Raw genomic sequence first — 16,249 nt, forward strand, 5'->3', positions numbered from 1 at the left:
TGTCTGCCCTGTCCCTAGCTGGGAGATGTGGTTTTCTTAGGGGCGGTGACCTGCTGGCCCATTTCATCAGTGCCTGCCTGGTAGCTGATAGCGTGGCGGTGGGGGTGGGGGACAGGAAAGGACCGGAGTCCAGGCCCCAGGTCAGCCAGGCCCTGGCCATCTGGAGCCCTACCAGTTTGTGATGGGGATCGCTGTGCACATGCTGGGCACTGACCCCCGTGCTGTGGACGAGGGCAGGCTATGGCCAGGCTCCTCCTCTCACCTCGCAGGGTTCCAATCCTGTTCCCAGCACCCGTGGTACTAGGTGAGCAAGGCCAGCTCTTCCCAGGCTTCAGCTGGCTTTTCTGCAAGGTGTCATCAGGGTTGTGACTTGCCCTGGAATAACTGGAATCACCTAAAGTACCTCTGTCTCAGCCTGGCCGCCGTGTATAAGGCCTGGTCATCTGGGAACCCCTGCCTACGTCCCCAACCCTGTGACACCTGGATGTGCTCCAGCCCAGCTGGACTTCAGTTTCCATATTTGCCACATGTCCGTCTGGATGCAAGGGGCTGGCACAGTGGGGTCACCTGTTAGACCTGGGTAAGGTGGTGTGGGAGTGGGATTGGGACCGAGTCCCCTCATTTACCAGATTTGCTGAGTATGCCTCTTGCAGGGGGCCAGATCATGGCCTGTGGACGTTCAGGTTGGATGGAAAAAGGCTCATGGGATCAGATCCCACCTCCAGCTCTCATCCTGCAGCCTAGAGCTGGAAGCATGGGGCTTGTCCCCTTTCACCTGGCCACTGTCATGTCTAGGCCGGCACCAGGAAGCTATTGTGAGGGTGTCTTTGTTCTCCTCGACACAACTTCTCTGATATGAAGGCAGCATTTTCTTAATGGGAAATCATGTGACTGCTCAGAATGCATCCCCCTCATCAAATGCCTGCTGGTTTAATGGTGACGACAGCATCTGGTTAGCTGTGCGGTGTCAACACCCAGAAGTTAGACGCTTTCTCGTCCTATCCAGTTTAAAAGTTCTTGATACAATTTGACCTTTTCTTCCTCAAAAAAAAAAAAAAAAAAAAAAAGTGTTAGTGGTGATTTGGGGGAAAAAACCCCAATAAGCTGACACATGGAGCGCTTATTACATGTCGGGTCTGACACCTGCAATAAATAATCCTCACTGCTACCTAATGAGACACACTGTCGTGTTAGCTCCATTTTGCAGACAAGGGCACAGAGTTTCAAGGAGTTGGGCACACACAGTGCAGAAGTACACAAATCAGTGTATAAGGAACACTGAGGCCTTCATGCCATCCCCCGCTCTGACTATAGGATATGTGTGGGAACGGCTGCACGTGTGAGGGGCGACCCTGGCTGTGCCCTGGCCCAGGCTCAGGCCCAGGCTGTACCGCAGACCTAATCAGTGAGAATCCGGGGCGGGAAGGGGGGCGCAGCCAGACAGAGAGTCTGTGCGAGAATCTCATTCAGCTTCTGCATTTGCTCAGACACTGAGTTCTCTTGGGTGCTGTGGATCTGGGGCAGAGCAGGAGAACTGTCAGAGAAAACAGTCCCAGTCCTATAGGAAAGCAGCCCCCGTCAGCATGTTAAATGAACAAGGTGTGAAAGTGGATCAGGGAAGGAGGCAAAGAGGTGTCTGCCTTGGGGATGAGGGTGCAGGGAAGGAGCCGGAACCAGGAAGCGAGTGTCTCTGCCTCATGCCTTTGAGTTGGCATCCTGGCAAACTGCCTGCTATCCGCGGGAAGCCCTTCGGCGCTGTGTAAGCTAGAGCCATGAGCCCCGCGAGGGCAGGGACTCGGAAGGCCTGACCCACACGTTAGACATCGTTGTCCTTATGGGAGATATACAAAAACATCTACCAATACATCTTTTAGTTTTCTTTTTCTAAAGATTTTATTTATTTATTAATGAGAGACACAGAGAGAGGCAGAGACATAGGCAGAGGGAGAAGCAGGCTCTCTGTGTAGGACCCTGCTTGGATCAGGGGTCATGCCCTGAGCCCAAGGCAGATGCTCAACTACGGAGCCACCCAGGCGTCCCTCGTTTTGTTTTCACCACACCCTTAGGGTAGATACGTTTACCAGCCATTTTACAGATGAAGACACTGAGGTCCAGAGAGGTGAGGTCACTTGTCCAGGACCACACGGCTCCTTAGTGGCAAGCGAAGGACTAGAGAGAATCCACCTGACACCCAACCGGGGGCTCCTTCTGTTTCGACATTCCCTGGCATTAAGCAGGTGCCCAAGAAAAATGGATCAGTTTTGTAATTGAATTAAGTCCTGGGTCCCTTTGTGGAACACTCGGTGCTCTCACCACCCTCCTTGAGCCCGGCACTCCCAGCACAAGCACAGCTGGCCCGGGCGGAGGGGCGATCCCCACCCTGGGAAACATGCTGCAGTTAATCTGCTCGCCTTGGTCAAACCACACACAGCATACTTGTCATGGGCCATAAAATCATGCTGCTCTTTAAAAAGAGCGAGAGAAAACCTGTCCCTGTTACTTATCTCTGGGGGAGGCAACCAGTTCCCCTCCCCCGCTGTGCGGGCTGTGTGCAACGTGAAGAAATATTTCTTCTCATTTGTTCTAAATTTACTGTCCAGTAATTTTTCTGTCCTCATTTTATGTGACAGGCAGCTGAGCGATTTTCTTCCAGCCCTTTTTCTGAATCTCAACCACCCCAATAAATCTCCGCTGACACCTCTTCTCCAGTCCTAAAAGAAAAAAAATCACCCCGGTGTTGGTGGCCTTTGCTGGAGGTGGCTCACCTCCCAGAGGGCTTCAGACCCTACCTGTGCTCAGTGGGGGCAGGTGGCCCTGCCTCAGGGCCAGAGGGCAGGCCAACTTTGGGTCAGGCCCCAGCATCTTCCCTGAAAAATCGCACAGCATCTAAAGAGTATCTCCCGTGCACCCCGGGGCTCTTGTTGAGGATGAAGGAGGAGGCCAAACTGCAGCCGTTTAGGGCCTACGTGGAGGGCAGTCTCAGAACCTGACATATCGTGTGGGGGGTGCTCTGTGGGAGGCAGGCTCTTGCACCTGTATCGGGGCAGAACCAGCCACTGGAACGCGGGGTGAAGGTGGAGGACAGGAGTCTCATTTCCTGCTGAGTGGAGGGGTGTGCTAGCACCAGCAGGGGGGACGAGGAACAAGCTCAAGGTGGCTAGGAAAGTACTGGTGAATTCAAGGAAGGGCAGCGCATCCTCTACAGGAGCAGGAGAGGCAGTGGGCGGGCTTGGGGGAGCCAGGCCTGGGCCGGGGGGCTGGGGACTACAGCCTGATGAGGAGCTTGGATTTGCTCCGGGTGACTGTCATCACGGGTTTCTGAGCAGGGGCCTCCCTAAGCTGACCAGGAGATCAGCTGCCTGAGGCACAGAGGGGTCCTGATTCAGGGTGGGAGTCACAGGTTTGGATGGGGATTCGTTAGAGTTGGAAGCCAGTGCTCACACAGCGCGGGGCTCCTGGTCAGAGCTGGGCCGGCGGGGCGGGGAGCGAAGAGCCCAGGCGCCCTGCCCGCCGCAGTCCTGGGGCAGCCTCTCGCTGCGGGCCTGCTGCCGGCTGGCCTTGGTGCTGGCGCTGTCCGGAGGATCCGATTCGTTTTCCCATTAAAGTGTCCGGCACATAGTAAACACTGAAGAAATGTTCGTTTTCACCCTCTTTAGCCAAAGAGGCAGCTGAAAGAGGGTGGGAAGCTTGCCCCAAGTGAACCCGCTGGTAGGTTAAGACATGCTCAGGTGCCCGGCGTGCCCTCCCACGGCCCGGGCAGCGCAGCGCTGCAGGCGGCCACCAGAGGGCGCCGTGGCCTTGGGAGAAGCAGCCGCTGAGCCCGCGCCGCCTGAGCGGGCAGGGCGGGAGGCAGGGGCAGGCCATCTGCAGGCTGAGCGCACACCTGGCAGGAAGTAACCATCTAAAATCCGTGTCTTCTCACCCACGGTGCAGTGAGCTTTACAAATAAAAATGCTTTTATTTAACCAGGAAAGCTACTAGACTCCCAATGCCATTGCACTAAAATGCCAGCTACACGTGCATTGCTAGCTTGACAAAGGTTAATATGGCAGTGAGGGCTAGGGATTCATCTGCAGCTTGGGATGGGACAGGCTAGACAGATTTCTGAGCTATGTTTTGTAGGAAGCATCAGATTTTACCAGGTGACAGGGTTGCAGGGAGAGAAAGGGAGAGAAAACAATGTGGAGGGAACAGAGGCAGAGTCTGGAAGAGCAAGGTGTGTCCCGGGAATTCTAAGTGTGTAGGGGAAGGGCAAGGTGTGTTACCCCAATTGTAAGTAGGGGTGGGGGGGAAGGGCAAGGGGACAAGCACAGATGAAACTGAGGCCATGGAGCAGGGAGGGGTGAGCAGGGGAATTGCCGGGTTCAGGCTGGGAGGGGTTCACTGAATGGACCTTTGTCTATTGCTCATGAGACTCCTTGGGGCTCAGTGGCAGCCCCAAGTGGGAGACCCTGCTCAGTGCCTGGCACCAAGGAGACTGGGAGTCAGGAAGGGAGAGTTTTGTGTTTTTTTTTTTTTTTTTTTTAAGATTTTATTTATTTATTCATGAGAGACACACACAGAGGTGGAGATATAGGCAGAGGGAGAAGCAGGATTCCTGGGGGGAGCCTGATGAGGGACTTGATGCCAGGATTCCGGGATCACAACCTGAGCCAAAGGCAGATGCTCAACCACTGAGCCACCCAGGTGCCCCAGGAAGGGAGAATTGACCCAGATTCTCACAGTCCTAATTAACAATCTCATTCAAATATCAATTTTGTTTTCTCCCTGTGAATAGGCCTTAGGGAGCCTCATACCCTAATTCAGGGGGTGCCATTCATCCAGACACAGGCATTTTATTACAGAAGTTTCCAGGGTGTGTGGTTCCTATGGGAGTTTACATGCAGCTGGGCTCCAGTGGTGTCCACTGGACACCTACTTTCTGCTTCCTTCTGGTCTTCCCAGGATCTGGGGTCCCACCCAGAGTCACGTCTGGCTATTGGGGAGGCCAGGTTTTCCCCAGAGCTGGTCCAAGGATATGGAAGGGAAGTTGCGGTCAGATAGGGTGTGGGAAATGGATCCAGGCCCCTTGTCATGGTTTCCTTGTCAGTCACAGGGTCGCCTTGGGATGGTGGGGACGTGTCCTGTCACCCTGGGCCTGGCTGATCAGTCTTATCTCTTGGCACAGGGGCTCAGAGCTTAGGCCTGCTGGATCCCAAATTGTGCTACCTGCTGGATGGAGTCCTCTTCATCTATGGTGTCATTATCACTGCTCTGTTCCTGAGAGCAAAGGTAAGTACTGGGGGCTTTGGGGAGAAGGCGTGGGCTCCCCTACTTGGTGGGTGTTCAGAAGGGCCTTAGTCTTGGAAAGTCTGCAGCTCAGGTAGTGCCTGGAGCATGGCATCCACTGGCTCCAGGGACCTGCCAAGCACGCAGCATGGGTGCTGGTGTCCCAGCCCTACAGCTGGGAGGCAGCGCCTGATGCTGGGTGTCTTCCTGAGCAACCGCCAAAGCCTCCCCGGGGGGGTGGGGGTGGGGGTGGGGGGGCTCCTGCTGGCAGGAGAGGGCGTAGGCTTCAGGCAACTAAGAGCAGGAGGGGGGAATGCAGGGTTTCTTCCCAGATGGAGGCCCACCCAGCCTGTCTCTGGAAACTCGGGTCCCCTATCAGGGCCCGTGAGGGCAGGCCCGGAGCGCGGGTTTCTTGGAGGGGCTGCGGCTGGGGGTGGCCTTGGAGCCGAGGAGGGTGCAAGGCCTCTCCCGCCGGGTTATCCCTTCTGTCCCCCAAACCGTTGCTCTTTTGGCCTGTAGACTTTGGCAAGACTGTGAAGCAGTCTCACCCGCTTTCTTTTTTCAAGCATGAGTCCTCGGGGATCCCTAGGGGGTTTGCGACGCTGGGGAGAACAGCCCCAGAGCGCGGCGGGGTGTGCAGGGACGCGGTGCCGTGGGGGGCATGGTGGGGCTGGGGCCCCGCGGGGGGGGCGGGGGGGCACGGGGGGGGGCTGGGACCCCTGGGGGGGCGGGGGCGGGGGGCACGGTGGGGCTGGGGCCCCGCGGGGGGGGCGGGGGGGCACGGGGGGGGCTGGGACCCCTGGGGGGGCGGGGGCGGGGGTGCACGGTGGAGCTGGGGCCCCGCGGGTGGGGCGGGGGGGGCACGGTGGGGCTGGGACCCCGCAGGGGGGGGCGGGGGGGCACGGGGGTGGCTGGGACCCCTGGGGGGGCGGGGGGCACGGTGAGGCTGGGGCCCCGCGGGGGGGGGCGGGGGGGCACGGGGGGGGCTGGGACCCCTGGGGGGGCTGGGGCGGGGGGCACGGTGGGGCTGGGGCCCCGCGGGGGGGTGGGGGCGGGGGGCACGGGGGGGCTGGGACCCCTGGGGGGGCGCGGGGTCGGGGGGCACGGTGGGGCTGGGACCCCTGGGGGGGTGCGGGGGCGGGGGGCACGGTGGGGCTGGGACCCCGCGGGGGGCGGGGGGGGCGGGGGGGGGCACGGTGGGGCTGGAACCCCGCGGGGGGGGCGGGGGGCACGGTGGGGCTGGGACCCCTGGGGGGGTGCGGGGGCGGGGGAGCACGCTGGGGCTGGGGCCCCGCGGGGGGGTGGGGGCGGGGGGCACGGTGGGGCTGGGACCCCTGGGGGGGTGCGGGGGCGGGGGGCACGGTGGGGCTGGGACCCCGCGGGGGGCGGGGGGGGGCTGGGACCCCGCGGGGGGCGGGGGGGGGCGGGGGGGGGCACGGTGGGGCTGGAACCCCGCGGGGGGGGGCGGGGGGCACGGTGGGGCTGGGACCCCTGGGGGGGTGCGGGGGCGGGGGAGCACGCTGGGGCTGGGGCCCCGCGGGGGGGTGGGGGCGGGGGGCACGGGGGGGGGCTGGGACCCCGCGGGGGGGCGGGGGCGGGGGCGGGGGGGGTTCTCAGCCCTCCGCCCTCTCTTCCAGTTCGGCAGGAGCGCGGCCGCCCCCGAGCACCAGCAGGGCCCCAACCAGCTCTACAACGTAAGTGTGCCCCGCGGGGCCGCCGGGGGGGGCGGGGGCGGGGGCGGGGGGGGGGCTCAGGCTCCCGGCGCGGCGGCCCGGCCGCTCGGTTCCCCCGCCCTGTCCCCGGGAGGCTCCCCGAGGCGGAGGCGGCTCCGCTCCACCGGGCCCGCGGCTCCCCCGGGCGCCCCACGGGGTCCAGGCCAGAGGGCCCCGCGCCCCCGACGGTCTTCCCGCCTCCTGCAGGAGCTCAATCTGCGAGGAAGAGAGGAGTACGAGGTTTTGGATAAGAGACGCGGCCTGGACCCGGAGATGGGAGGAAAGCAGGTGGGGATCCCTCCGGGGCCTGCGCGAGCGCGGGTGTGCGCGGCGGGACACCGGGGGGGGGGGCGGGCTCCGAGGGCAGCTCCATCCCAACGCGGGGCCCCGGGCCCGGGCCCTCCCCCAGGGCTCCATTCTGGTCCGCGGGCCGCGCCCCATACCGGAATGCGCCCGGCCCTCGGCTCCAAGCTCCACCCCCTCCCGGTAAACTGCTTGGCCACCTGGGATGCACACCGGGGGGCTCCCCCCAGGACAGATCTGGTGAAGAGGTGCCTACAGGAAGGGCCCCGGGCCACTGGACGGGTCCCAGGTCCCCCTTGGAGCGCGCTCCCGCTCCAGGCTCCCAGCCTTGAGGGGAGGCTGGAGGAGGCCAGGCAGGGTCCTCTAGGCGCAGGTCCAGGGGCGCTGGGTGGCTCAGTCACTTAAGCGTCTGCTTTCAGCTCAGGTCATGATGTCGGGGTCCTGGGATCCAGTCTCCATTGGGCTCCCTGCTCAGCGGGGAGTCAGCTTCTCCTGCCCCTCCCCCTGCTCGTGCTCTCTCTCTCTCTCAAATAATTAAATAAAATCTTAAAAAACAAAAAAAAAAGGCAGGGTTCAGCCCAAAGGCCCAGGCTGCCCGGGCTTTAGGGCAGTGCTGCCCGACGATGCCCAGCAGCCCCTGATGTTCCTGGTCACACCTGTCCACCGTCTGAGCCGGGTGCTGGGCAGGAGGAGACCCTGGCAGTTTCCTCGGCCTCTGCCCTCTGCATCAGCTCTTCTCTCCTCCTCTTATCTGGACCCTGAACCCTGGATGGGGAGGGGTGAAAAGAGGTGGGTAATGGGGGTCAGTAGGGCTTGCTGGGCACTGGTTGGCCCAGGACTTTTCATTTTCAGCCAGAAACCCCACCTGTAAGTTTATGACACGTGTGGCACTGTAACTGCAATGGGACACACAGACTGCCCCCTGCAGATACCCCAAGGCCTGCCCTGGGCAAAGCTGGACTGGGGAGGCCATGCGGGGAGGTGAAGCCAGTGTGCAAGGGTGTGTGCGAGTGTGCACTAGGAAGCAGGTGCTGCAGCAGAGCTGCGAGGGCCGAGGGCTGGGGTTGGGGGTGGTACGGGTGCAGGGGTGGAGGGGGGGGCATGGGTGTGGATGGGGGGCAGGGCCACGGGGGGTGGACAGGGAGGGTGGAGGGGCATGGGTGTGTGGGAGAGCAGGGCTGGGCGGGGCATGGGTGTGGAGGGCAGGGAGAGCAGAGGGGGCACAGGTGGTGGGGAGAGCAGGGAGGGCAGCAGAGGTGGGGGACAGGCAGGTGGCCTGGGGTGGGGGGTTCATGGACGCTTTTACAACTTTCCGGGCCTGGCTCCTGGTTTCTCCGCCTCTAACCTCCTCCTTGTTTTTCCCCACCCCCCCGGCAGAGGAAGAGGAACCCTCAGGAGGTCGTGTACAATGTGAGTGCAGGAGGGAGGTGGGCGGAGGGCTCTGGGAATAGTGCTCCCTGCCTTGCGTCTGCCTCACTGGACCTTGATCTCCCTGCCTGGCCTTGACCACCCTGCCTGCTGGCTGCAGCAGCTGGTTGTTTGGGGGACAACCCCTTCACTTGCCTTCCCTCCCTGGTCCCTGAGTCTGCTGTTGGGCTTCCCTGGAGATGGGCCTGGGGAACAGCAGGGTCAGGCCCAGGAAGGACAGGGTGGCAAGCCCCTCTGGGGGGCTCCTGCTTCTGGAGGCTCGAGTCTCTTCCTGAGTGCCACCTCTTGTCGGAAGGTCAGCCTCACCACTCCGTGCGGACCTGACTGTGGTTTTCAGGCTGTTGATCTGGGTTGGCCACGAAGGGGACTGTCACAGGTGGTCACTCCTGTAGACAGAGCTACCTCTCCTTCCTTCCTGCAATTGGTGGAGTCACAACCCCTGGCTTTGGCCATGTAAAGACACAACTTACTCAAATAAATGGTTCTGGGGACTCCAGGCCAGCCCTCGCATTTGTTCACGTTTGTGTTCTTTGGCTAGAATTCCACATTTTATCTTTGAACCTAACCTGAGCTTCTCAGCTCGGTGCAAAGGGCTGGCGGCTCAGAGAAGAGTCCAAAGGGCTGAGAAGGGTAAGGCTGGAGCTGGCTGTGGCCAGAGATGCTTGTGGGAATGACTGGAGCCTCGAGTGTGGGGGCTCCCTGCCAGCTGGGAAGTCGAGAGGCTTCCTCTTGTAGGGAAGCCCACTGTTTTGTGCAGTAGTTAGTCAATCAGTGTCCCATGCCCTCTCCTTTGCCAGGCACTGCAGAAAGACAAGATGGCAGAGGCCTACAGTGAGATTGGGATAAAAAGCGAGGTGAGTGCTGATTCCTAAGGATGGGTCAGGGTGGGGGTGCTCCCAGGGAGTCCTCATCACCTTCTAGGTAACCCTTCCAGGCTTCCATCCCGGCCCTTCGCAGCCATGCTCGTATCACCTGTGGAAGCCCCCGTGGCAGCTGCCAGGGGCGAGGGGTAGTCCAGTTCTCACCCCCTTGATAGCACATAAGACAGCGAGGAAAGGCTGGTGTTCTTTCAGGAACCCAGTCTAGATTCTAAGACTAAGCTTTGTGAAAGCCAGTCAGATCTGTCACCATTCATTGATACCTGGTGCCATCAAGGGCTTAATGTGTGCCATGGTGTGTTTAGTGCTGAGGACGTTGGGACTCAGGGTAAAAGGATAATGCAGCGCCCCTTATTTCTAAAAGATTAAGAATTTCCATGGGCAGCCCCAGTGGCGCAGCGGTTTGGCGCCGCCTGCAGCCTGGGGTGTGTAATCCTGGAGTCCCGGGATCGAGTCCCACATCGGGCTCCCTGCATGGAGCCTGCTTCTCTCTCTGCCTGTGTCTCTGCCTCTCTCTCTGTGTCCAATAAATAAAAATCTTAAAAAAAAAAAAAAAAAGAATTTCCAAATGGTGAGCGGGGCTTCGTGGAAGCCCAGGTGTCAGGGATGGCCAACTCTGGGGAGCAAACTTTGATTCCAGCTCCATGTTCAGGGATGGCCCAATCCTGTTGGGAAGCCCTTCTGGGGCCAGGCTCACCATTTGGAAATTGGGGCCCCTCACATAGTTCGTGTCCCCAAAGCAGGCCTGCTCAGTGCTTTATGAGGTTGGTGGTCTCATGTAATCCTCACAAGAACCCAATGAGAAATGTGTGCCCTGCAAGGCACAGGAGGGCAAATATCTTACTCCAGGTCACTTGGCCAGTGAATGGGGGAGTCCAGATGTAATGGACCCTGTAGCCAGGGCTCATACCACTCTATGGTTGTCATTCCCAGGGAACACTGATGAGTAGCCAGGAATTCTGGGAGCAGCAGGGAAGCCCCTTTATTCCAAGTGGCAGGCAACATGGCCAGCTCCCGTGCAGCCTGGGTTCTAGGGCTCTGGGGACATGAATGGGGCAGAGCAAGCCTGGGCTCCCTCGAAGCCTGTCCTCACCTTACCTGCAGAGTAAGATGTGGCCAGTGGCCCGAGGACCCCTCTCTTCCAGGGGCAGGGGTACAACTGGGAGACAGTCCCCTCTGACTTTCTAGGGCCTTGAGCAGGACTCTGACTTCCTGCCCTTTTGTCTCCTTCCCACAGAACCAGCGTCGGAGAGGGAAGGGGCATGATGGCCTTTACCAGGTAAAAGCTGCGGTGCCTCTGGTGTGCACTGTGGGCGCTCCTTCCCTGGGTGGAGCCCTCTAATCAAGGGCAAGGCTAGACTCCACATTTTGCTTGCTGGTGGCACCCATCTCACGCCATCGGCTGGGCAGGGCAGATCCCAGGCCCTAATTCGGGTCCCAGTGCCACCTCTGTCAGTAAGGCCCTGGGGGCATGGCTGGGAGTCAGCTGTTGGAGACATGACTTGGTTCCAACCGAGCTGGCTCCAGCCGGGAGATGGTGGGAGCCCCCAGGCATGGCCCCAGATAAGCAGCAGCTCCCAGAGGCCGTGTGGTCTTGCCCAAAGGGATGAAGTAGGCAAAGGTCCCCACACAAGCAATTTCCTGCCTCTTCCTCTGCTGCTCTGGGCCCTTGCAAGAAGCCTTGCTCTGCATGTATCCTCAGACCTAAGAAGATGGGTGGATGGGTGGGAAAGTTGAAGGAAAAAAAAAAAAAATCAAGAGGACGCCTGGGTGGCTCCGTGGTTGAGCATCTGCGTTTGGCTCAGGGTGTGATCCCAGGGTCTGGGGATCAAGTCCTGCATCCACAGGGAGTCTGCTGCTCCCTCTACTTGTCTCTGCCTCTCATGAATAAATAAAATCTTTTTTAAAAATTGAGAGAATAACTTTAAAAAGAAAATGTTGTTATAATCAAGTGCCTGGTTTATGCAAATCAGTGTGAATCATTTTGCAAAACAAACATACCCAACCTACTTCTCTAAAATATAATCCCCAGTGGGTTCTTATTTGGCTGCCTCTGGCTCCCTTGGGCTCTTCACAGCTTGCTTGACTGGCTCCAAAGTGCCAGACTGCCCAGCTTGCCCGAGTCCAGAATGATGTCAGACAGGGCCCCCAGAATGTTCTGTGTATGGCTGCTTTGATCTGTCTTCTGGGCCAGGGAGAGGTGTTCCAGTGGGATTGGGGCCAGCTTGCCTGCTCCCTGACAAAGAACGCAACTGTAGTGGGGTGGCCTGGGAAGGAGGCTGATGGGAGAAGGCTGGGGTCAGGGAGCCACCGTCTCCTGGTGACAAGTCCTGGCTTCCTGGAAGCCCGGGTGTCAGGGATGGCCAACTCTGGGGAGCAAACCTTGATTCCAGCTCCATGTTCAGGGATGACCCAATCCTGTTGGGAAGCCCTTCTGGGGCCACGCACTGCAGGGCTCAGGACTTGGGAAGCTGGGAGGGATTTGCTCCAGGGCCACTGCCGGCAGTGGGGAGACCCTCTGTCCTGCAGTTCCCCGGGCCGGCCCCACCAGCGCCAGGAGAGGACTGGTCCAGTTCCACTTGACCTCTAGGTAGGCCGGTGCCCGCACGGAGCTCCTGACCCACTTTTCTTTCCTGACTTGCTTTCTAGGGGCTCAGCACGGCCACCAAGGACACCTATGATGCCCTCCACATGCAGGCCCTGCCTCCTCGCTAACAGCTCCAGGCCTCCCACCGAACACAGGCCAGCTCCGCAGACGCCCAGATTGTTAAAGACACAGGATAAAGCGTTTATAACCCGGTTCACTCGTATTTCTCCACCGCCAAAGTATTCCCTCTTTATGAATTGGGTGCTTTGCAGTGTAACATTCGGTCATATCCAATTCAACCATCGTCCCCGGGCTCTGTAGGGGAGTGCTCCCCGAAGCTTATGGCCCGTCCTCGAGGAAGAGTTGTGACACTCTGGGCTCTTCGGGTTTGATGGAGACTGTGGCCGGGCCCCTACCCTGGAAGCCCCAGGCTCTTACCTGGGAGATGGGCACCCACTTCTCACAGCCGTGTTCAGTCTGTTTTGTCAGGTCCCCTGAGAACCCCCCAGTGTTTGCACGTAGCCTCATAGTTTTTAGTGTTCCGTCAGTATTTGAATGGCTTTGCTCCTGCTGTAAATTTGGCTTCTGTTTGCCTCATTTCAGGGGAACTTGTAATCAAGGCCAAGGGACTGTTGTGCCTCCTGGTGACAGGCCTGAGTAGAGGTGGGGAGGGGAGGAGAGCCTCTGCAGGTGCAGCTCAGGGGCTGGTGAAGGGGAGCATGGGCTGGAGCGTGGGGCGGACAGGCATCCGTTCCCCCTTGCAGGGCTTAGCACCTGGGGGCTAGGTGCTCCGGGGACCCCGCGATGAACCAGGGTGCTTGCCCTCACGGGGCTCACTCTCATGGGGGACACAAACTGGGAAGAAACTGGCCTCAAAGAGCAGAGGAAGTGCAGACAGAGTGCAGAGTGTAGGGGCAAGGGAAGGGAGCAATAGGGCACGCTCTCCAGGCACCTGTTCGAAGCACCCGGAGGGAGGGTCAGCTTCCCTGTCCCCACGAGGACTCCACAGGTGGCCCGGCCCCGCACACCCCTGTGGACACCCTGTGTGGACTACCAAGAACATTGCTGTGGGTGGTCTCATGTGTAACCCTCTCTGTTCTGCTTGGTCTTAATTTATACTGGTTTGCTAAAGCCTTACTTACTCTTTTGCACAATAAACGCTTTGGTGAAAATTCTGCCTTTACCCTGGGCTCTCTCTGGGTGGTCCAGCAGGTGAAGCTAATTCAGCCGTGGGGAGAAACTGCACACCCCAGAGAGCAGGATGGCTCCTTGGGGCCTGCAGGTGGGCACAGGGGCACCCAGGGGCCGGGGGGCTGCCATCCAAGATGCAGTTTGCTCGGGGCCACAGAGGAGCTGCAGGCCGGGCCGGGCCGTGAAGGGCCTGTGGGAAGCGGCTGGGATGCGGCCCAGGGTGCAGGGCTTCTGGCACCCAGCACCTAGCACCCAGCACTGTGCCAGCCACTGCAGTACAGGCACGTGGCAGAGGGAGGCTAGGGAGCGGCCCCTGTCAGCAGAGGGTGCTGGGAGTTGTGAATGGCTGATGTCATGGCACAAAACCTTGGTTTGTAGGGTTTGGGGCAGGCTGGAAGAGGACAGGTCTTTCCAGGTCAGCTTCTCTCTAAACGTAGTGGTTGTAAAAGAGGCCCCAACTCATCAAGCAGCCAGTTAACACTGGGTAGACTTTGAGTTCAAAACCCCAAGGTCGGGTTCCCTGGGTGGCTCAGCGGTTTAGTGCCTGCCTTTGGCCCAGGGCACGGTCCTAGGGTCCCGGGATCGAGTCCCACGTCGGGCTCCCTGCGTGGAGCCTGCATCTCCCTCGGCCTGTGTCTCTGCCTCTCTGCCTCTCTCTCTATCATGAATTAAAAAAAAAACAAAAACAAAAACCCAAGGTCATGGCCATTAGAGGCCCTGGAGAATCTGAGATTGCAGCAGGAGTGACTCGCATCTCCACTAGGTGCACATAGGACACCTATAAAGAGAAGACATTCGTTTTGTAACCTGGCCTCATAGGGGGAATTTGATTTGTCAATAAATATCTACCCTGCACCTATTTCTGTGCCCAGCACTTTGCAAGCCACTAGGGAGGGACTGAACATCTGCCACAGGATTCCGGCCACATCCCAGGAAGGCTGTGTTGTGGTACCCCACGGCCAGGCGGGGAGGCGGAGCTGCCAGTGCAGGGGTGCAGAGTCCCACAAGGGGCTGGAGACATGGGGCAGGTTTCATGGGAGAAGGCTTCTGACGCCGGCCAGCCTGAATTATGTGACCTGGTCACCAGATGAGGGAGTGGGAAATGGTGTGTAGCTTTGGCTGCCTTGATTCCCAGACAACAGCCTCTTTTGGGTTGCTACTCCTTCATCTTCTACTTGCCAGGCTTTCTAAACGCTGAAGTTGGGTTCATCAGTTGGCCTCACACCACAGACCTAGTTTCAAAGTCTACTGAATTCTACACAGGCCATGTGACCCATGTGGCTGGCTTGAATTCAGAGTCTAACCCACTTCTGTCAAGAATCTGACTCAAGAGGTAGGGAGGAGAGCTGGCAATGAGGTGTGGGTGCTGCAGCAGATGTGGGTGGGCAAGCGAGCGAGGACACTCGTGGGACCACAGGCAAGACACAGAGAAGACAGCTGGTGAGCTGAGCCTGTACCGGGAGAACGAACCCCAGGGCCCGGGGCAGGGTCCCCGGGCTGCCCAGTTCCTGTCCTACTCCGGGTCTGGCCGTCCTCTCCCTGAAGCACAACTGGATCCCTTTCATCCCAGGAAGTTACTGATTGTATGAGATGTGCCAGGAACTCACTGTAAGTAAAAACACCACTCTTCACATAAACATCCATTTTAAGAGGATTAAAATATGAAGATGCGTCCATATTTCACTTGCACTGAGGAACCAAAACATTTTATGTGTGTGTGTAAATGAAAATGGAAGCTTCCAGAGTATTTTTCAAAACTGTCATTACTTTGATGTTAGTAAAATCAGGTAGGATGTGAATACTTCTGATCAGTTTTTCTTCTTCCCAGAATATGACTCAAGGCTCCTGGGTTTACAAACAGGATAGTCACTGAAGCCCAGGTTTGGCTGGTACAACAGGACAGACGATCAATTCAAGTGTATAGGATGGCTCCAAAGGGGACTCAAAGCCCGGTCATTTGGTCAGCTGTTGACCTGTCCACGGGTAACTCCGGCCACTGACATGGTACTGGACATGCCTGTGAACCTGTGCCTACTGTCTAACGACACATGCCCTATAACCTCAAGCCCTAGTTTTCAGAGAAAGGAAAGGTGGCAATGAGAGCAGATGTTACTTACATCATCTCCCAATTTGGCTTGGCAGATGCCAACCAGAAGCGGGTTAGAATATAACCACGTTTTTAAAAAGGGCAACAGGACACTGATCTCATCAGTACTGTACCCTCATTCTTTAGGGTGTGACAAATGGGTTTGTTTTCTGAAGTCTTTCCCACGCTAGTGAGCATGCCACTGTCTCTACCAAACAGGATTTCTATTGAAAACTCCAAGTTGTTTTAAGGAAACTACTCCCCAAACTTATGTGCAAGCTCTAAATACAAGAAGGGGTAGAGTGGTAAAGAATGAGGGGTTCTTAGATGCAGGAGCGGAGAGTTAGAGCTGCTGTTGCCTTCCCACGGTGGGCCCTGGAGAGGACAGCAAGCCCGTCTCGAGACACAGAGCATACACTCCTATCTGGACAGGAATGCCTCTGTCTGAAAGCTCGACAAACTGAGGTTTGCTCTCCGTGGGAAATTCACTTTAAGATTCACATTTTCAAATGACAAATTGCATCAAGACATTACCTGTGAACTAGTATAAGCCGGAGGGAGGGAGCTATGCTGAGCTGTGTACCCTCTGACAGGAGAAGTGGATGCCACGTCCAGGACTAGTGGATGTTCAGGATGTGGCAGGAAATGCTGGAGGGGCACAAGAGAATATAAACAGTAAGTGTGGAAAAGTCAAGCTCAATACCAGGTCTGCCGTCAGACACAAGTGAAATGGGAGCTCTGAAGAGTTCTGGCACAGGAGCGGTCAAGGGTCTGTGTGTTTGGTCACATGAAGCCC

The 16,249-nt window shown here is 58.4% G+C and overlaps 2 protein-coding genes across 2 annotated transcripts in view; one reads left to right on the forward strand and one right to left on the reverse strand.

The window, feature by feature from the left end:
• The window catches only part of CD247 (CD247 molecule), a 74,949-nt gene extending 61,601 nt beyond the window's left edge, over positions 1-13,348 (forward strand). The window contains exons 2-8 of the mRNA XM_025430485.3: positions 5,168-5,271; positions 6,906-6,962; positions 7,188-7,268; positions 8,661-8,693; positions 9,509-9,565; positions 10,827-10,868; positions 12,239-13,348. Of these exons, the coding sequence (XP_025286270.3) occupies positions 5,168-5,271; positions 6,906-6,962; positions 7,188-7,268; positions 8,661-8,693; positions 9,509-9,565; positions 10,827-10,868; positions 12,239-12,304 (440 nt within the window). The 3' untranslated portion in view covers positions 12,305-13,348. The remainder of the gene's footprint in view (positions 1-5,167; positions 5,272-6,905; positions 6,963-7,187; positions 7,269-8,660; positions 8,694-9,508; positions 9,566-10,826; positions 10,869-12,238) is intronic.
• A 2,520-nt stretch (positions 13,349-15,868) lies between these two features.
• The window catches only part of POU2F1 (POU class 2 homeobox 1), a 187,918-nt gene continuing 187,537 nt past the window's right edge, over positions 15,869-16,249 (reverse strand). The window contains exon 17 of the transcript XR_007411938.1: positions 15,869-16,101. The gene's annotated coding sequence lies outside the window, so the exon portion shown is untranslated. The remainder of the gene's footprint in view (positions 16,102-16,249) is intronic.

This window comes from Canis lupus, chromosome 7 (assembly GCF_003254725.2).
Source record: "Canis lupus dingo isolate Sandy chromosome 7, ASM325472v2, whole genome shotgun sequence".
NCBI lineage: Eukaryota > Metazoa > Chordata > Mammalia > Carnivora > Canidae > Canis > Canis lupus.